Source organism: Corvus moneduloides, chromosome 1 (genome assembly GCF_009650955.1).
Source record: "Corvus moneduloides isolate bCorMon1 chromosome 1, bCorMon1.pri, whole genome shotgun sequence".
Taxonomy (NCBI): domain Eukaryota; kingdom Metazoa; phylum Chordata; class Aves; order Passeriformes; family Corvidae; genus Corvus; species Corvus moneduloides.
In genome coordinates this window covers 46776477-46796719 of record NC_045476.1, presented here as the reverse complement: position 1 = coordinate 46796719, position 20243 = coordinate 46776477, and the positions used below count along the sequence as shown (strand labels likewise).

Below are 20243 nucleotides of genomic sequence, written 5' to 3'. Positions count from 1 at the left end.
GCTACAGGCAAGACGCTGGGTTGTTCGTCCCCTTTCCCCCAAGGGAGGCAGTTCTGCCACTCTGGTGAAACGCCTCCTGGAGTACTGCATCCATCTGGAGTACTGAGCACAGGAAAGACATGGACCTGTTGAAGCAAGTCCAGAGGAGGGCTATAGAGATCATCAGAGGGCTGGAGGACCTCTCCTATGAAGTCAGGCAGAGGGCAGTAGGATTGCTCACCCTAGAGAGGGGAAGACTCCAGGGAGACACTATTGAGGTCTTCCAATACTAAAGGGAACCTCGAAGAAAGACTGAGACATTTTAGTAGGGCCTGTTGAGACAGAAGCAGTAATGGTTTTAAACTAAGATGGCAGATTTATACTGGACAGAATGGAGAAATTTTCTTCCATGAGGTCCATCAGACCCCAGAACAGGTTGCCCAGGAGTGGTGATGTCCCATCCCTGGTAACATTTACAGTCAGTGTGGATGGGGCTCTGAATTACTTTATCTAGTAGAATATATTCCCTGCTCATTGCAAGAGGATTCACTAGATGACCTTTAGAGGGCCCTTCCAACTCAAGCCATCCTAAGAAATGAACGATGAATTAATTTACAGTTCTAAGCAGAAATTCTTTTCCAGGAAAAGAAGACAACCTCTATTTTAATTGGTGGGTTTAATCCTAAATTGTTCTAGGAAGACTTTACAAGAAGTTTAAGAATTCCTTGAACATTCATTCATAGAGGAACAAGCACAAAGTAATGGGGGAGAAGAGAGTTTAGGTTTGTTCTAGCCAATAAAAGGCACCACACAGGAAAACATTATTCCTCTAAATTTAAGACAGCCTAAAGAGGTTAAGTTCAGAGTGATCCTGAATGGGGATAGGGGAAGAGGAACGCAGACTCCTTGACAGAATCTTAAAGCCATTTGGGATGGAAAGGATCTTTTAAGGTCATCTAATATAAACACCAAATAGTGCAAACAATACCCTGAAATTTGAACACCTACTTACAGGAACAGGTGAACAGAAGCTTAAAGGGTATGGATACACATACCCTGAGAAGGGGTACTGCTGACACATCAGTACTGTCTCACAAGCAGTACTTCTAATATCCCACTACATCAGCAATGTATTAACTACAACATGCATCTTTATTTGACTACATATTCAGAAGTTTAGAGATAATTAAAATCAGAAAAACTATCCATGCAGTAACTGCTTTAGGACTAGCAGCATAAATATTCTACAGCAACATGTTTTTAAATATAAATCCTGCCCTCATTACTGTACTTTCTACAGTCTCACAACCTTAAGGTAAAGGAGTAGAAAACCCTTTTTCATGTTTGTGTTGAGCACCCACTACATAGAACTTCACACTACTGGGGGAAAAAAAAAACCAAAACAAAACAAAAAAAAAAAACCCACCAAAACAAAACAGCCACCCCAAACAAAACCCCCACAAACAAAAACAAACAAACAAACTCTTTACACATTTATTCACCAAAGTTGAACCCTGAGCAGTCACTGGGACAGTAACAAAGGCCTTAAACTTGGGGGAGACCTTCTTCCTTAAAAGAAGTTACAGTATGTGAACTTGTCCCCCCAAGGTTCAGCCCAAACTTTAGAGTAGAAACAAAGCAGGAAGTAAGAATCCATCTGGGTTGTAAAGCTACTTCAGGATTTTCGAGATGCATATTCCATCTGAAGAAACCTCAATTTTCTTAATAGCTTGGGATCACTTTCTTTTAAACTTTCTTAGCAACCAAGTGGCAGACATTAGCGCTCTTAAATTATACATCTATCTTAAAATAATGGTTTACAAAGTCATTCCTGCAAGGAATACAGAGTGTAGACCTGTTAGACGACTTCAAAAATCTCTCAGTAAGGCATACAAAAAAACCCTGTGAAATACAATTAAGGGAAAACCCTTTTATTTCTTTGTAGCAATAAAGGATCACATCACCTTCAGATTAATATAGTTTATCAGCTTGGTGTAGCACACATACCTAGGAAAGGAAAAAATATTTCCATTTTGACAGGGAATTAGTGTCTGTGCCAGACAATCATTCTAATGGAGATCCAAGAATACCATCTGTCTGGCTGTCTCATTCCAAGAATAATTCTGTCAGATGGCCAAGTGGGTAAAAAGATATGAAAAGGCCATCAGACAGCAAACTGGGGTACTTCAGGCAAGAACCGTAACACAAACCAAGTGTCATAGCTCTAGAATACCAATTAAATGCAAGCATTGTATTTTTCTATCTTGTCTAAGCCATTGTTTCTTTTGACAAAGAGCTGTCTTAATATTTAAGGTACACCCAAAGCTTTTGAGTATCACAGAATGTAAATACTGTGTGCAAGCAAATGCAGATCCACAAAAACTCACTACTGCCTGCTAGTTCAGTTAACATGCTCCACTCGATTTGAGAATACAAGAGGTACAAATTTGCAAAATGCTCCAACCATGCACCGATTTTGGAAATGCCTTCAGTCACAGCAATATTAAACAGATGTTTCAATGCAACAGGAAAGAGATCTACCTATTGGTTTTGTGTTATGCTTTATGTTAATGTTATGTTATAGGGTACTTCAAAAAAACATTAAAAATGCATGGGTTTAGTTATAACTAAAGAAAAAAACAAACCAGTTCTCTACAGGTAAGCAGCTAGCAGAACCAGCAGTGTGATCTAATGGAAGAAAAAAATAAGTGGTACTTGTAGGGAGGCCTTGGTTATGCATTCCCCTGTGATAAAACCACTCAGGAGGCCTGTACCAGCATTTCAAACCCACTATACAATCCACTTGCTCACCAGATGGTCCTGTGCATAACACTCGGTCAAATAAACAGAAAATACGCACTCTGCATAGGTATCTTCTAGTCTAATCTCTTCTTTTGGTGGTGGGATTCTTCAATGAGACAGCTATGCATATGGCACTTTGTATTTTCTTAGAGCTACAGCAGAAAGCTTTAAGTAAAGCCTGGGGCAACCAAGCCAACCTAAAGCATTAAACCAAAAAGAAATCTGTGTTTGCAAAGAAACGACTATCTTTTATCAATAAACTGACATCACAGCTTTGAAAGCACATGCCAGCTGTTTAGGTACTGGGAGTTGGAAAGGACAGGGTCCTGAATCAAGACTAGAAAAGCCTTGCAAAAAAAGCTGCTGACACAGAAGTTAAGCATTTACCAAGCCACTACCTTTAAAACAGCAGTCCGGGAAAAACACAGCAAATCAGCATCATGGAATGCTTAATACTATCTTCAGTGACGTGAAACAGTGAGTAGAGAAACTGGTATGGGATTTGCTTTTTCCAGGTTAATTTATGCTATCAGAACATTGGTACAAAGCTGCATAAAGTGGCTCAAAAAAAACTTACCCCCATTCTCCCCCACCCTACTTTAATAAAGTTTTATCCAGAACACTCCTGAGCAGCAGTCCTTGGACATTTGCTCTAGCCATATTCCCCCCTTACATGTTCAGTTCCCTTCTAGACATTTCACTAACATGTTTCTGGCCAAGTCTTTGCCTAGCCATTACTACCTCTAAGCCTTCTGGAAATCTGAAGCTGAACATGACATTCTAAACAACCTCATATATACGTCCTTAACAGGAGAAGACTAATTTTCTTTTATCATCTGGAGAGACTGAGGTGTTTGAGTAGGAGAAAAAAAGCAAGGTAGGACCCAACATACAAGACTGAATACAGTTCTCAATCCTATTCTTTCAAAACTTCAACTAGTATCTACACAAAATTAAGGTTACTATAGATTTATAGTAACTGGAAATCTCACATAGAATAGTAAGTTATTATTTAGATTTGTCACACCAGAAGTTTAGGAAACCAAGGAAAAGTAAAAATTTATTTCACTGTTTCACAATACACACCTAAAATCTACATGATTATTAAAACAGTCTTACACATACTCTGCATCACATAACAAAGGCTCATAAGTGCAGTATTTTCTCAGAAGTTTAAAATACAGTTATTGCTAAGATTTTTCAAGTAAAAAGTCCTGTACTGGCTGACTGAGGGTCCAATACAGATAACATTCTTGCATTTGAAGTTACATACAGTAATTTTAGGATTCTCTTCATTACTTACCCAAAAATAGTAGTGATGCTCAAGACTGCAGGTACATAGACTGTCATCAGTGAACATAACCACATTGATTATGTCATCTAAAGGCAACCAGGACTTACACAGCTCCAGCTCAGTTACAACTTCTCATCATCTTCTGCACTGATTTAAGAGTTCAGTCTTAAAATACAATCTCTTGGGCAAATAACTACTTCCATTTTTGAACTGCAGGAGTTAACTGGTCAGTATGAGTGAAATTGTAGTTAATGAAAAACCATGTGTAATATGCAAACTGTACCTTAAAGCTCAGAGAAAAATCCACATGCAGCAAACATATAAACCCCCTAACATTCCAGTCAGTTGTCAGGGGAAGCACACAAACAGTAGCACTGAAGTTTGTCACCTCTTACAACTTTGAACTTCAAACTACTCAAGCAACAACAACAGTATCAAAACAGGTAGAACATGAGCACAAACGTACTTGAAGTAACTTAGAGAAATATTACACTCTGTATTGCTAGTAACATCTAGTTAATTAATTTAGATACTCTGAAGTCTTCGTTGATCAAACATTTTTGTGTACTGTCCTTCCTCTTCTGAAGTGGTATGTCTTACTCTCCTAGGATGGGACAGAAGGGAAGATAAGAAAAAAAAAATTAATTTATCAGAATAAAGCAACCAAAGTTGTCATGAAACTATCTCCAGATACCCTGTACTCTATTCACCCCTCTCCAAAACTGAGAAAACACAGCTTTTCCACATTCCTGTTTCAGAGTACACCTACCTGTCTAGTTCATATCTGTCCTTCTACAAAAAGGAAGCAAGGTCTTAGAAATTAATAACCTGAAATTACACATGACTTGGAATGGAATCAGAAATTGCAAATCTACAAAGACTGAACACATACAGCAAAAAAAAAATGACAACCACCTACCAACCTGGACTACGATTTATTGGTTAAAGCAGAGACAAAGCATAACTAGCCACCATCCACCATAGGTACTTCACTGTACAGACAAGGTTTAAAAGCAACATCCTCTGTCCAAACTAGGGAGTAATCTACTCCTTTTTAAGCCATGTCACTGAAAAATGACTAGCCACACTTATGCTCTAATTGTTCATTAACTGTTCAGCAATTTTTATGCTGTCCTGATTAAACCCACTGACTCCAATTTCAGCACTTCCTTCCACCATTAAGCTACTGAGAGCCAAACCCACACATCTCAGAGCATGTACAAGGAAAAAAAATTCAAGTGGCATTAACAGGTATGAATCCCTTCATCTTTATGGTATCCTGTAGGTGAACACATTGAAAGTCAGCTATGTTTCAGGGATATAATTTTGCTTTCACTACATACCTTTACATTGTTGTCTTGTGATGCAAAGTCATTTATCAGCTGGTTCTCAGGACTAGACATACAGGATAATACCGTTTGCATGCCCCTGTCCACAGACTTCTGAAATACAGTTATAGGTGCATCAATACTGATTTTCTTAGTTAGGGCTACAAGCTAGCAATGCCAGTGTGTCACAGGGTTTACTTGGCAATCAGGATTCCTCAACTCCCTTGTGTTCCCTGAGGTATTTATAATTTTTTTCTCCATCCTAATCTTTTAATATTAGTAACTCATTATCCCCCTTCAGTATTACAGCATAACAATTCTGACACGATGCCAGTTCACTTGTGGATTAGGCCGACAGCTGAGAAATGAAGTCTCCTTTAGAAAACTGAATTCAGAGCCAACTGTTGGCTCAACTGGGGTCACCTTCCACAAAACAGTGAGAAAGGGAGAAAGTTACCAACTCAGATATTTGAAGCTTAAAAAAAAAAAAAACCTAAGACAGCAGGCAGTGCTATCTAATCTGCTTTTTTAGTACCTGGAATTTTCCCTGGAATTTCCACAGATTAAGCAAAGTCTTGGCAGTAGACTTAATCAAGTAGAACACACATTTTATCCAGCCCTCAGCACTGCAAACAAACACTAACAGTTTCAAGGAAACGTGAGACTTCTGAAGCTGTACACAGAAATCAGATACAGTGGACTAAACAACTGGCTGAAAGTAGCAACTATAACCTTGATTTCTAGGATATCTGTTCAAGGCCCTTGACAAAGCTAAATAACTCTCATGTGCAAATTTCTGGGAATAGGATTTATGGTAAAGAACATTAAAGTTTTGAGAAAGCACTTACCTTTTGTGGGCTGTTAGGCAACGGCAGGAGTTCTGGAACAGCACATTCCATCTGTATAAATCCTGGATCCTCAGTGCCATGATAGTTTACTGAAGTATACACCTAGAGTTTTTAAATATTACAATGTTTCAGTAACTGGGAAAACACGCATCGTTGTGGTGTCATTGATTCTCATCTATCCATAAACTGTGCCAACTTTATCTTTGCACCTTTTGATAAAAGTTTCATGAGTGGGGGAAATACTGTATCATGATCTGTTTTATTAAGACAGTTTAGAATGATACGGTAAAGTTGCTTATCTGAGGTAGTTCTAGAACAGTTGTCTGCTCCTATAATCAAGATTGTAACATTTATCAGTGAAATCCCCATGCACACCTACTCTAAAAACATTTTGACCTGCTACTATTGAATTGTAACATGATATACTATGGCCGTATCACATTCATGGATGTTATTAAAAAAAATTTATCTCAAGCCAATAGTGTAATCAATATTTCAGTGACTTCTGGTTGCTTTCAGAAAAAGAATACCATTCAGAATAAAATTATATATTACAGCTTTTAAACACTTAATCAAAACCGCAGTCAATAAATATACCTAAAGAATACAAAAATGCCCAGGGGCAAGTTTAAATTCCAACATTGTTAAACAAATACAGAGTTATTTTCTCCCCTTTCTTGTGAACACTACTCATATAAAGTCACAGAAAGCAAGGAATTTTTTTAGAAGCCAGCAGCACCATCTACAGTTTGTAGCAGCCTGGGAAATGATTTTTAAAACCTGTTGAAAGGAGCCAAGAAATTCATCAATATTTGCAAAGAACACTGAGACTTCTAAAGTTTAAAAAAAGATTGTACATCAGGTTAACTTATTTTTCCTTCAACTCTCCCTGGAAAACCAATTCCAATTAGGCTAAAATTCCAGAGTTCTGTGACTAGAACATGTAGAATAATGCCAAAGATCTGTTCTGCCAGGTAACTCAAAAAAAGCACATCAGTAAAAATGCTAAAAAACTACATACTCTCATCAGCAATTACAGATTTTTGTAGACCAGATTACACAGATCCAGACAACAGACTGGTATCAAGCTGTAAAAACAATGTGCTATTTAAGACAGTTTCAGAAACCTAACTTTGATGACTTACCGGAGGTGGAGGCATAACATAATTTCTTTGCTCCCCAGCAAGCCATTGTGGTTGAGCCTTAAAAAAAATTGGACAAGAACCACCTTTTATTCATTTATTTCCAACATTGAGAAGTAACTGCTCTGCAGGAGCCACCATTAATAGCATTTCATGTCTTGATTTTTCACAAAACAGTACTCCATACATAGTCTTACCTCCAGCAAGATACCTTATTTTATTTGTCTCCTCGTTCCAAGTTGCAAAAAAATTAAAAATATTTCTAAATATTAGGAAAATAAGGGAAGTCAAAGTACCTACGCTGAAAACAAATCTCAAACTCCTAGTTGCTTCCAGTTACTCCTAGTTTCATTTCAGTAACAGGACTTAGCTGCACATTTCATTTCTGAGTTCTAACATAATTATCAGCTAAGCACCTTCTCTGATGTTTTGTAGAGCAAGAGCACATCCCCCCCCATACTTCCCACATTGTATCATCTGATAAGACTCTGATTCCAAGTACCTAACACCCCACACTACAGCATGTACAAATGCAAAGCTTCCTCCCAGAAGAAAAAGTACTACTAATCCATGTACTTTTTTCTCATTTGGAAGTTGTTTTATCACTGTATATTTAAGAAATAACAGTAAATGAAACAATAAAAATGAAAGAGTACGCTAAGTTATTTAAAAGTTCTTATGTATTTTGTTTTTCTTCGGTAGCTGTGAAGGAGAACTGACAGAAAATAGAATTTTAAGAATGAGAAACACAGAAAGATCAGACTCCAGTTAACACCTCATTCCAGTTTTGTCAGGTATCAGCCCTTCTGCTTCTACTAAAATTTTACATACCTGATAGTTGTAAGCCGGTTGACATCCGATGGGAACTTGCTGCTTTAGCAGTACAGTTGGTGATGAACTGTATTGATAGGGCTGCAAATAAAGCTTTTTTTAAAAAAACTGCAAGTTTGAAGCAAGATACAAGTATGGTATTTGTAGAGGTATTAGCCAGGAGCACATTTTTAGAAGTATGTAGTTACACTGTTATTTCAATTCCTGTGCAGACTAGACTCACAATTTTAAAGCAACCCTTAGATTTCCCACAGGGCTTGCTTCAGCACTTCAGGCACTAATAATGTCTACAAAGTGGGATTTCAAGTGTCTTATATATCTAAAAATCCCATATCTGCTTGTAACTGATCTTTTAAGTCATTTTAGAACTGCAAGTCATGCCATAAACTTCAAGGAGTAGATCTGAAGCAGGCTAACTGCTATGAAATAATGGGGTACAGTCTGAAGGATCAGTTTCTAGGAGGCAAAGGAAGCCAAGTACTGCAATTAAGACCATTTCCTGTATTCCTTCCCTGTAAGTACCCTGACAGTGTTAACCTGGAACCTTCTGAGATTCTTCAGAGAATAATTAAAGACACATTCCAACATTTAGGAGAAATAATTCCCTTAAATTAAAAACTTAAAGAGAATCAGCAAGAATAATATCATCAAGCTCTCTGCCTTGCAGCAAGTCTGCTCTTCCTCTTTGCTTAAAATACACAAAACAGGCTCAGTTTGTAGTCAGTACTGCCCCATTGCACTGCCATATCCTACAAGCTAATGCAGCAAGAGAGTCTAATCTGGTCCATTCACAGCATGGGACTCATATGCAGGCCAGAAGCACTGTACCCACACCTCAGTAGAAATGCTTATCTGAAGTACCAGTACAGTGATGTCCTGCAGGCAATACAGTGCTGGTCACAGCTATGAACAACAGATGCTGTAACAGTGTTCTTATAACACAACAGCAGTTCAAAACCAAGGATATGTTTGGCTAGCAGGACAGAAAGGTACCAGAGAACATCTGATCCCACACTAACTTTACAAGAATACATTTTAAATTTTGTAGCTTATTCTGAAGCAGGAGAGCAATACATTAAATATCTTCATTTGTGAAGTGCATCTATGACAGGCAATAAGATCACTTAAGAACAACTAAATAACTCAATCTTCCCTCCACTTTCAACAGTTCTCATTCTCAAAGGTTATCTTCCTCTTGTTTTATAAAGAGTTAATATCACTGAATCAATTTTTCAAGGATCCTGGCATTCCTTTGAAGTGGTTTGAAGTTGGGTGCTTCTTACTGGGGAAGGTAATATGAGAACTGACAAGATCAGATTGGAATCTCAATACATACTCCAGAAGTTGTACATGCTTACATCTTCAAAAATTTTTAATTGTGATTCAAAATCAGCGCCACGTGCAGTCTTACCTGAACATAGGGTGTTACAGGGTTCATTACGGCTGGAGGCTGCACGTATGTCTCCACAGTCTGATTACCCCACACACTCTGAAACTGTGGTGGGGGAGGACCAAGAACTAATTGTCTGGGCTGCACACAGGAATCTTGTTTTGAAGCAGATAAAAAAAGAGTATTAAGACATTACTACATGTGTTTCATTAGGAATCTGAGTTCAAGCTGAAAAAACTTTAAGGGTTTTGACTCTAAAACTTAACTCAATATCAACTATATTGTATTGTGCTACCAACCTGAGTCTTTATTATTAAAACAGTATCATACATGTGAGGTCATAGAAGTCAGAACCAGGGTTTCACTGAAATGTACATATTGCATCAGATAAAGAAGTATTTGCAAGGACACTGATGTATAATTAAGAAAAAAAATTGTTATAATGCCTGCAATATGAACAAATTTATTTAGATATACTTACTTGAGTTTTGTTGTTTTCTGATTGCTGGCCCCAGTTTCAGCTTTTTACCATGGAAGTTGATTTGTGACTGAAAGACAAGTTATTCTCTGTAAGCTGGGAATCAGCAAGGTGAGTGGTTCAAGAGGTTTTAAAGAGACTGGACTCTGCTTCTACACCACAGTACATCAACTCCCATAAAGGCTCAACAGCCTCCAGCCTTCTCCCTCAACACCGTAAGCCTCTTATCTCTGATGTCCTGCAGCACCCTCAGCTCAGCCATCTGCTTACTCACCGACTCTCCAAAATTATGTATCACTTGCCCTAGCAGCAACATGCACTACTACGAGTTTGCAACTATGTATCAGAGACTGTCGGCCCTGCAGTTTTATACACAACTTTCAACTATTCTTGGCTCAATGAGAGTATTGACAGAATGACCACAGTCTTAAGGTTTCTAGATTTTTGGTTTAGCCCTGTTACCACAATTTTAGTGCCACGCATTAAAGTCAGTATTGGATGCAGTTTGTCCAGATTCTCCATCATGCGTGACTCTAGAAAAGTGCCTGCTTCAGAAGAAAATACATGGTTTTGCAATTTTCTCCTATTTCTACTAAAAGGAGTGCTTTGGACAAAAGCAACTTTATTGCTGCCTGCAAAAATAAGCAAAAATATAATGATATAAAAGCATCTTGTTTGTTCTAATTTCTATCAGTATGAGAAGATGATTCAAGAGATATATGGGGGCAAAAAAAAGGTGCAATACCCAGACTAGTTTGACAGGTGGATTGGTTTTTGATTCTTTTTTTTTCCTTCAGGGGAAGGTATCTTCTGGTTGGTTGATTTTGGGCATTTTTAAATTAATCCTGCAATCCTGTTATGCCCAATATCACACAACCACTTTTCCCACCTCAACAATGAGAACTCCTAGGAGACAGGCCTCCCCTCAAACCAGAAGACAGCTTTCTGTACTGAACTGCAAACAGACCAGAGTGCAGTTACAGACTTAAAGCAGAAGAAAAATACTGTCAGGCTGAACATGGCTACAAAGCCAGGCAGATGAACACAGGCACCAAGAGTAATTTTAGCCACAGAGAGGCTCTATGTCATTCATTTACAGAAAACACTGTGACCACTCAGTGCAGATAAGGCCAGAAGTGATTTAGTGAGGTAATCTTTCCTTAACAATTTGAGCTCCACACCACCAATGGTAATTTCCTCCTTTCTTCCATCCCCTCCAAAAGCCAACAGGTTTTCAAGATGATTTTTATCTGAACGTGTTTCTTCCTGACATGGCAGTAATTTGTACTGCCTGCAGACCTGAAATGTGCACTGAAAAAGAAAATCAACCACATGCCTCTGGGTCTTCCAAGACACCTCTGGTATACGAAGTCACATCAGTGAGTACTATATTAATAGAGGAACACTGCAGGCTCCAGTTTTGAAGAAACACATGCAGAAAATCAGCAATGTACATGGCTGAAATGTCAGTGCTATTTAAGAGGTCTCCACAGGAATTGTTACCTCAGAGCAAGCAATCCACACTGACATAGCATAATAAATGTAATCCCTAGTAAAAAGAAAAAGGTGTTCTCAGATGAAGTCTGTTGCTCAGTACAGCAGCCACTATATATTTTTGTCATCATGCCATTAAAGAACAGCAAGCTCTTAAAATTTTTTGGTGAGAATCAAGAACCTCCTGCTGGGGTTTTACTACTCTCCCCTTTATTCAAACACGTTCTCTTCCCACTTTTGGAGCTGGATGGCCAGTAAACACATCTGCACATCACAGAACACTACATTTGTAACTGGCACATCTATCTGATCTACTTCCCTATCTAAGCCTCAGAACCAAACGAGAGACTGCTCATCCTCCAGAGACACAGGAGTTTTCTGAGGCAAAGACTTCAAAGAGGCAAGTATTTCAATACATGTTATTTTCACAGTTACTGTATTCGGTCTGGGGAGAAAGAGGGGAAAAATAAAAGCTTTGTCAGTGGTTTGTGACCTGCTCAAGTCTATCAAAACCAAGTAACTGATCTCATTATAAGCACGAAGATTTAAAATTTCTCTGACACCAAACTCCCAAGACCAGAAGGGCTGTAACAGTTCTACCCTTTCATCTCCTGTGTTAGCTATAGGAAGACCATATGATGACATGGGAACAGCTGCAGCATAGTCTAAGAGGCTTAAAAAATACTTGCACTCCAGGTAGCATCCAAATGCAGAAATACTGCAAGAGAAACATATTTCAACTACTGAGACATAAAGTAAACAACTACTACTGTCTTCCATGATACTGTTATTCCCATGCCCCGGATAACCCAAAATGTTATTGTATTTCATCTATCTGTGCCCAAAATTGTTACTGTCTCTAAAGACACTGGAGCCAGAAAACAGAACCATGGGGCAGAGCAGGGTGAGCGCCCCAGCCTTTTAAGAAATCAGAGCAAACAGGGAGAGCGCTCTCTCTTGCCTCATGGTCTTTGCTCAAGGCAGAGGCCCTGCTCTGGGGGTTTTTTCACCCCCTCTTTTGTTTCTCGCTTGCATCTTGGACTGGCTCAAGGTGAATTCCATGACTGCCTGTCTGCAGCCACCATGGAGTGGCCCTGCAGAAGCGAAGGCACCTAGCCCAGCTGCCTTGCTTGACTGTCTGCTGCCAAGAGGAAGGTAAACCCCTCCATGAGTTCTAGCCCTTGGCCAAGTACCAGCTGCCGGACTGTGCCAGCTGCATTTGCAAATGGAGAGATAAGAAGGGGGGAGAGGGCTGTCACCATCTTCCCTTAGTCTTTGGAGCCACACTCCAGCTGTAGAGGCCACCATTTCGGGGGAGGTGTCACTCCACCATTTTAAAATTTCTCTTTGTTCCCAGAGAGTCCAAGCAATTTCAGCAACTTTGTAACTGGTGACTATTATTGTTATTTTTTTGCCTGTTGCTATTTACCTCTTTATTAGGAAACTTATTTTTTCACTTATATCCATCCATATTTATTTCTCCTTATTGGTGGAAAGGGATTGGTTAACCTAAAGGGGAGATTACTCATTATAGAGTATCCCACTTGAATTACCTTAAACCAAGACATCCCAATAACTAAATGTCTGCATTTCTGCTATAAGCACAAGGGTTCTATGACAACCATCCACTATAAAAAGCAAGCAGCCAAACACACTCAAGGCTTTCAAGCACATAAATAAATGAGAGCAAATCAGGAACAGAATGACATGAGATGTTCAAGATCACCAGGCTAACAACTAATTACCTGAAAACTAATTTTTTTTCTTACTTAAGCAAATACATAAAGATTTTACCACCAGTATACATTTTAGCAAGTTTACTTTTTGGGCAGCCCTAGACTTTGTGTGTCCCAACTTACTCTACAGGGTACATAACTTGGCTTCCCCAAATTTGTCTCTAATCTTCATACATCAACTTCTTTGGATAATTTAGACGAAGAGCTTACCTCAACTATCTTTTGAACATCCACATTGTCAAGGAAAGACACAAATCCATACCTAAAACGGAAGAACAGACTGTTCAGTCATCAGTTGCACTTGATTGTTAGCCAAATTCTTTTGAACAAGACCAGTTAACAAAGTGCCAAGTACACTCTATGGCACATAAAAATTATCAACTAGGACATTAGTTTATGATTCAGCATAAAAATCTATTTACTGCTAACTAGCTGTATCTACTACTGGACCAGATGAAAGAAACCAAATGCCAGATTTTAGAATAATATGAAATAAAAATAAGGGCTATTTTTCCATTTTAACTACTCAAAACAGGTAGTGCTGTTGGCACTAGCAACTTAGAAAGCTAAAAGATTAAGTAAGATTAATTAAGATTTTGACTTATCAAATTTTGTATTTGCTACAGAGGTCTGGATGAAAGCAGGCATTATAGGAAGAGTGACACTAGTGAGGGAAGCAATTCTTGAAGAGGTTTTTCAATTTATTTCACTCCCTCCCTAATTTATCTGCTCTATACAATTAAGATCATTTCAGAGCATTATAGTTACAATTGTATCCCATTAATGGAATAAGTCAATTCATTACCAATACTCCTAACATACACTGGCTAACTGCACAGTAGGGTTCACTTTGAGGACTAGCAAGGGATATGAGAAAATGCATTTTACTTCCAGCTCTTCCATTGCTATACATGCTGAAGAAAAAAAACATTTTAGGATCTATGCATAGAACCTTAAAAAAACTGGGCTGGAAGGCACCTTAAGAAGATACAGTATCCTTCTCATAAGGAGGGATAACCTCAAAACTGGGATGGCTTCCCCAGAACTCAGGGTAAGATCCTTCATCTTCTTATTTACAGGTTTCACCACAGTAATCCAGAACTTTTCTATATATCCAAAGGGAATTTCCCTTATTTCAACTTTGTTCACATACTTAGTTTCACTCTTCACCCAAACAAGTTTGGGCTGTTTTACTCTAGAACTTATTCCCAAGTGTCAGGAGAGTGCAGACTCACTGCACTGAATAAACCATTTTAATTCTCTTAACCATCCTGAATTGTCTCCAGATTTTTAACTACTCTAGCCATCAGGAGAGTCTTACAAAAGAACTGGTTGGGTAAGCATAACACAAGTTAGGTTTCCAATGGTTAAGTGACAAAGAGGTTCTTTTCCCTGAAGGGTGAGACTGAAGTCAGAAAATTCATACTATTCTTCATAAGATTATACAGATTTAGTCAGGGGCAGTACAGATTTACTGGTTTCACAGTGTTAACTCACCACAACAGAAAACTGTAGCTAGTATTAAGGCTTAAGCATGTCAAGTGTGTTGCTAAGTATCTGCTCGTATCACCTACTACAGAATGATGTCCCCGTAAGCAGCAACTTAAAACAACTACTCATTTTACTCACCCCTTTGAAACACCAGTTCTGTCAGTGATGACTTTGACCTCCTTCACAGTACCATATTGTTCAAAGACACTCCGAATTTCTGCTTCGTTCATCTAAAAGAAAACAAGGTCTGAAACATCTTCAAACATGTTCAACTGCTTAGAACTGATTTAAAACGGACAGTACCATTTTTAAAACCCATTTTCCACTACCTTAAGAACTAAAGGTTTGTTTTGGAAGACATATTCCAGATCTCCCATGACAATTCAACACCTTCAAGATTGGCAAATGCACACATGGAAAAAAACCCACCAAACCAAAAAAAAAAAAACCCACCACAAACAAGTAAAAAAATCCACACCAAAACAGGAGTTAAAATTCCCATTTCTTTTCCACTGAAGTACCCTACACCCATTTTAAACAATTACAAGTATATAAATACCTTTATGTCAATTCCACCAACAAAGACTGTGTTTGGCATGATTTTTCCTTCTGGTAAAACATAGCCCTGACTGACTGTTGCCGAATAGGTGCCGCCCTCCGTGGCGCTCGAACACTGGGTCTCCACATGGGCTGCCTAAAAAATTTAAACAGAAATACTTATTTTAGTCAACTAAATTACACTTTTAAGATATCATAATGTCTGCAGCTTCGTACAGATACAGGCTGGGACAAGGAATTTTAACAGCACAAATGGATCATTCATTGAGAAAAAAAAATGAAGTAATTATTCCAAGAAGTTTTAAAAATTTAAATCTAGACCTAGTCTAGACTACTTTTAAGTAGCCCTGCCAGACTGTATCAAATTTTGTGACTAATGTTGCTACTACCAGGGTTTACCCCATCTCTCTTGCTGCACCTCCTCTTGTACAAGAGGTTCTAACACTTTTCAGTTCAAATTAAACTGGCTCTACAAAATCTGGCAGGAAGATCAACATGAAGTGAGCAGTTTTTCACCCACCTGATATTCTGCTATTGTTTGGCTGCATACACAGCTAAAGGGCATTCGAACTGAAATCTGAGATGGCAACTCCACAGCACCCTCAAGCTAACCTAACTGTTGCTTCTACTTCTTTCTTTCTGGATGTTTCAGCAAACCAAGCTAGAAGTATTCACTCTGCTGTGCAAGCTCCCTGGCAGCGTAGAACAGGAAAGAGCTCTCAGCAGAGGCACCCAGCAAGTGCCAGAACCAGCACAAGGAATCTGGTAGCACAGATACTGCTGCTACACCTGTCACACATGGCCTTGGCTGCCATGGAAGTGCAGTGTTCACGTCTCATGCTAATGATGCGGAATTTTCTAAGAAAATTCACTTATTTAACACTCTTACACATTAAGTACCTGAAAGAAAGAATAAACAGACTACTTAGGCATTCTGGCAAGATGTTCAACATCAGAAATAAGATTTATTAATACATGTATTTCCTAGAACTTGAAAAGGAGATGAAAAACGCACAGTAGTTAGTCTCCTAGAACAAAAAAAAAAAAAAAAAAAAAAACCAAAAAACACCCAACAAAAAAAAAACCTCTCTCCAAAGCCACTTTTCAAGTTTTCAGTACTGCAATGCAAAACCTTTTCCAATTCAAAAAAATTACTGTCGTATCTAAACCCAAATAATTTTATCAACATAGCACTACATAAATGACTGTTCTTGTACATACCCTATGCGCAAAGAACTCACACTGCTGCTGAATCATTGTCCAAAGCCTAAACCACCTCAAGTTTTCAAGTGGGAAATCCTGCCAGTGATGAATTGGCTACACCAGAATTATATCATCAGCTAAAGTGACTCAAGCCTTTAATATTACTCTAAAAGGAGTCTGATTTGCCTTATCTCATGAAGTCGCTTTGAAATCAAATTTCTAGATGTCAGGAATATTAGGGTTTATTCAGTTTTTCAGCTTACCTGAATTAATAGGTGCTTTTTCTTCTCTCGTCATAAAACGAAATTAATCTGTTTGCTATCTATTATTCCTGCAAGCATGAAGTTTAAATTGATCCCGGAAAACTCATATATTGTGGTTCTCCTTACAGTAGTTGTGAGACTAGCTACAGACTTTCAGCAAAAGAAAAGGTGGAAAAGGATGATCGTTGGGCCAGCTGGAGGAAATACCTACCTACCCACCAACCCAAGTGTTACTACAAACATCACTCAGTTTTATGCTCATCGAGGAAACGAAAACCCCTTTTTCTTGGCCACACAAGCCCACGATTTCTGTGTCTTCTCCCCGGCTTCAACACATTCTTTGTTTAAAGCAAGCGTTTTTTTGTTTTTTTTTTTATTCAGTTGAAACATTTGAACCCCGTGACCCACGTCCCGCGGCGCGGGCGCTGAGGGCGGTCTTCGTGACGGCGCCGCTGCCTGAGAGAAGAACACGGCTGGCGCCGCAGCCTTCCCGCTGGGCACTAAGTGGAGCCCTCAGCCCAGCACTGCACGCTACGCACTTACGAGGCACAACTTTTCCTGTATAAAAAAAAATAATTTAATAACCTAGACAAACAAAAAGCCCACCACCTTACACGTACAGTGTTTGAAGCGTCAGCGCTATAGTCACAAATTTTTTTATTTTCTCAAATAAAAAGAACAAACAGCAAGCAGCATGTTGGTGCGAGCTCAGGAGCCCGCAGCTCCCGCTGCCTGCGCGGCGCCCGCCGGGCCTTCGCTCTGGCGGGGGGTGAGGGACGCCGGGCCGGGGAACTTGGGGTGAGCTGGGCGCCGCTCGTGGGGTCCCGCGCGCGGCGCCGCCGCCAACGGCCGCCATTTTACGCCCTCACACCTCGGCTGCCCCGCGCCGACGGCGCATGAGCAGGCGGGTTTGGCGCTCAGGGCAACGGAAACTGCGCGCAAGCCCCCGCCTGCCGCACTGCGGGCTCAGCGGGTACCCCCGCCACGGGCAGGCGGAGGAGCGCTCCCCGGCCGTGCGGAACGGCGCCATGTTAGCGCCGTCACGAAATGGCGGCTCAGGGGTGTGAAGCGTCTTCCGTCGCCAAGCTTTCACCAGACCGTAACGCCGACGGCTACGAGCCACAGGTTCCCCTCCACAAGTCCCCGGCCTTTCAATTGCGGTAGTCCCTCCCTGACCTTAACCGCTCGCCTCGTAAGACTTGAAAACCCTTCGTAATACTTAAAATGCTAGCAGCCCTCAGGGGTTCAGCCGCCTCACCGCGTTACAAGGCGGCACTACTCCGGGCTGTGAGCATTCCCATTTCTCACCCCAAGAACAACCTAAAGAAGTTACTACTCCACTCCGCTGCCCGCGGGGAGTCTCACCAAGGCACTACATCACCCAGCAGAAGCCCCACCGGCAGCTCGGTGTTCAAACGCCCTACACCAGCCTACTTCCCACCTCCCCAGCATAGCTGCCCTTCCACGTTCACTCACCATCGTTCACCGGACCTGAGGTTGCGCTCACGCACTTAAAAAATAAATAAGGCTTTTAAAACTAAACCAATACGAAGCTTTTTGAGAAAAACTAAGTGCAGACAGTTGATTTCCTTTGAACGCAAAATGGAGTTACGGACGTCGATAAAGGCAGCTCTGAGGTATTCCCGTTCTCCTTAAATAGCCCCATTGGGGGCTGGGACGGAAGAGGCCACACCCGCTCTGTTCACTCACGCTCGTCCCCTCCTGCACCACATGGCGCCTTTGTCTCAGAAGACAAAGGATTGAGGATACCGAGGCTTGTCTTTTTGGGGGGCAGTTAGGTTGGGACTATCGCTTGTGGCCTTGTTGTGCTGAAAGTTGCTGTTAAGTGCATGTGATAGCAGCAGCAGCTCTTGCCATTTTGACAAGAACTTGCACTTGGCTTGTGGAAGATTTGAGAATGCTGCATTTTTGTAGAGGCTTTAACTCACTTCGAGGCAAAAGCTGTAGCTCTCTTTTTAATGTCTTCATGAACCGATGTTATATAGCTGTTCTAGAGTAATCTGTTTCTATCCTGTGACCACCTGTGCTGAATACCAACTTTCTGTCTGATCACCAGTGGCCCAAGGCCTTTCTAGAAGGAAACGTCTCTGGAAGCTCTCCTGGTTCTACAGTAATAAGATGGGATTTGGAAATTAGCTTTAAATAGCTGCTTGCCACTGGTATCAAATGTTTAGAGCAGATAATGATTTTAGAAAGTTCCAGGGAGTAGGGAAGCTTATGGACATCTCACCAAAATTAACCCAACCTCTGACTGGCCTAGATTAGTAGGATGTTTGATTTATGGTTTGGGTTTTTTTAATAGCAAAGACATAGGAGTGATCCTTGTTAAGGATGGAAAATGGAAGTAGAAAGCAAAACAGTTTACCAAGTGTTCACCTTTTCCAAATGTTATATTAGGAATCCAAAGTACTCTGCTGCACTGGATATACATGGGACCCAGAGTTAGTTTAGGTAATAGCAATAACAAAGCCCTGATCACAACAGATGTATTTATGTTACCTGTAGAAGAGGTTTTGTTAAAGTTGTTGGGGTTGCAGTATTATGTAAAGGTAAGCATATGCCTGGGCTTTCATTGCAGCTAATGCCCACTTACTTAAGTAAAAGGCATGCTCTGCCATACTTTATCAGATCTTCTATACGTTTATTTGAAATGGCTGAGACTTTGAAAATGGGCTCCAACAATAAGGGGAAAATAATGCATAGTATTTACTTTAATATAATGGATTCATATTTGGCCTTAAGGGTGGCAACAAGTGAGGCTGTTCCAAACTTTTTTGAAATGGGTTTGGGTCAAGTTTGTGTCCTGTTTTCCTTCACTCGATATTAGCTTCTAAAATTGGAGAAGATCTGTTGCTTAAAACAAAGGGGAGAGTAATTTATGTTCTGCTGTCAATACACAAATCTCAAAAGGAGTGGAGGCAGTGGAGTAGAAAATTATTGTCTTAGCTTGTTTTATCAACATTGCTATTGGAATGGTTATTACTCAGTAGATTTATTTGTTAAATGCACTAAGTAACAGATGAAGAAACAAATTTTATATTCTGCTACACCATATAGTACTTACCACTTTAATACACTTTTTTTTTTTTTTTCTGCTTTAATTGGGACATTGGTAAATCAATTAGTTTAGTAAATCAAAGTAATTCCAGGAGAGCGTCTGGCTTGGAATCTGATAGGCTTCTGATTACAGACAGTAGTGCTTACATATTGAAATTTAGTAGTCATAAGTACAGGACTACATGCTTTAAGTCAGGTTAGATTTAGTCTTCCTAGAAGCAGAACTAAAACTGGATAGCAAAGGTATTATATAGCATTTGAATTTTTGTAGCATTTCTCATAACTCTTCTGCAGTTTTGGGACCTTTTCTTGAGAATCATGTTGACTC

At 39.8% G+C, this 20243-nt stretch overlaps 1 protein-coding gene across 1 annotated transcript; it reads right to left on the bottom strand.

The window, feature by feature from the left end:
- Window positions 1-1459: 1459 nt before the first annotated feature.
- DAZL (deleted in azoospermia like) lies at window positions 1460-18507 on the bottom strand. Its single transcript, XM_032108540.1, has 11 exons — window positions 18314-18507; window positions 15373-15507; window positions 14952-15043; window positions 13533-13584; window positions 10096-10162; window positions 9636-9769; window positions 8225-8305; window positions 7397-7453; window positions 6252-6353; window positions 5419-5517; window positions 1460-4679 (listed from the first exon to the last, which is right to left on the bottom strand). The coding sequence occupies exons 1-11, from the start codon at window positions 18314-18316 to the stop codon at window positions 4626-4628; spliced, it is 876 nt and encodes a 291-aa protein (XP_031964431.1). The 5' UTR covers window positions 18317-18507; the 3' UTR covers window positions 1460-4625.
- Window positions 18508-20243: the final 1736 nt, after the last annotated feature.

Bases quoted from the DNA above. Each gene is read 5' to 3' on its own strand.
- DAZL (XM_032108540.1), bottom strand. The intron at 9,770-10,095 runs GTAAGTATATCT...CTTCAAAACAAG, and splicing joins CAGAAAACAACAAAACTCAA to ATTCCTGTGTGCAGCCCAGA. The intron at 8,306-9,635 runs GTAAGACTGCAC...CTTTATTTGCAG, and splicing joins CTGTAACACCCTATGTTCAG to CCCTATCAATACAGTTCATC.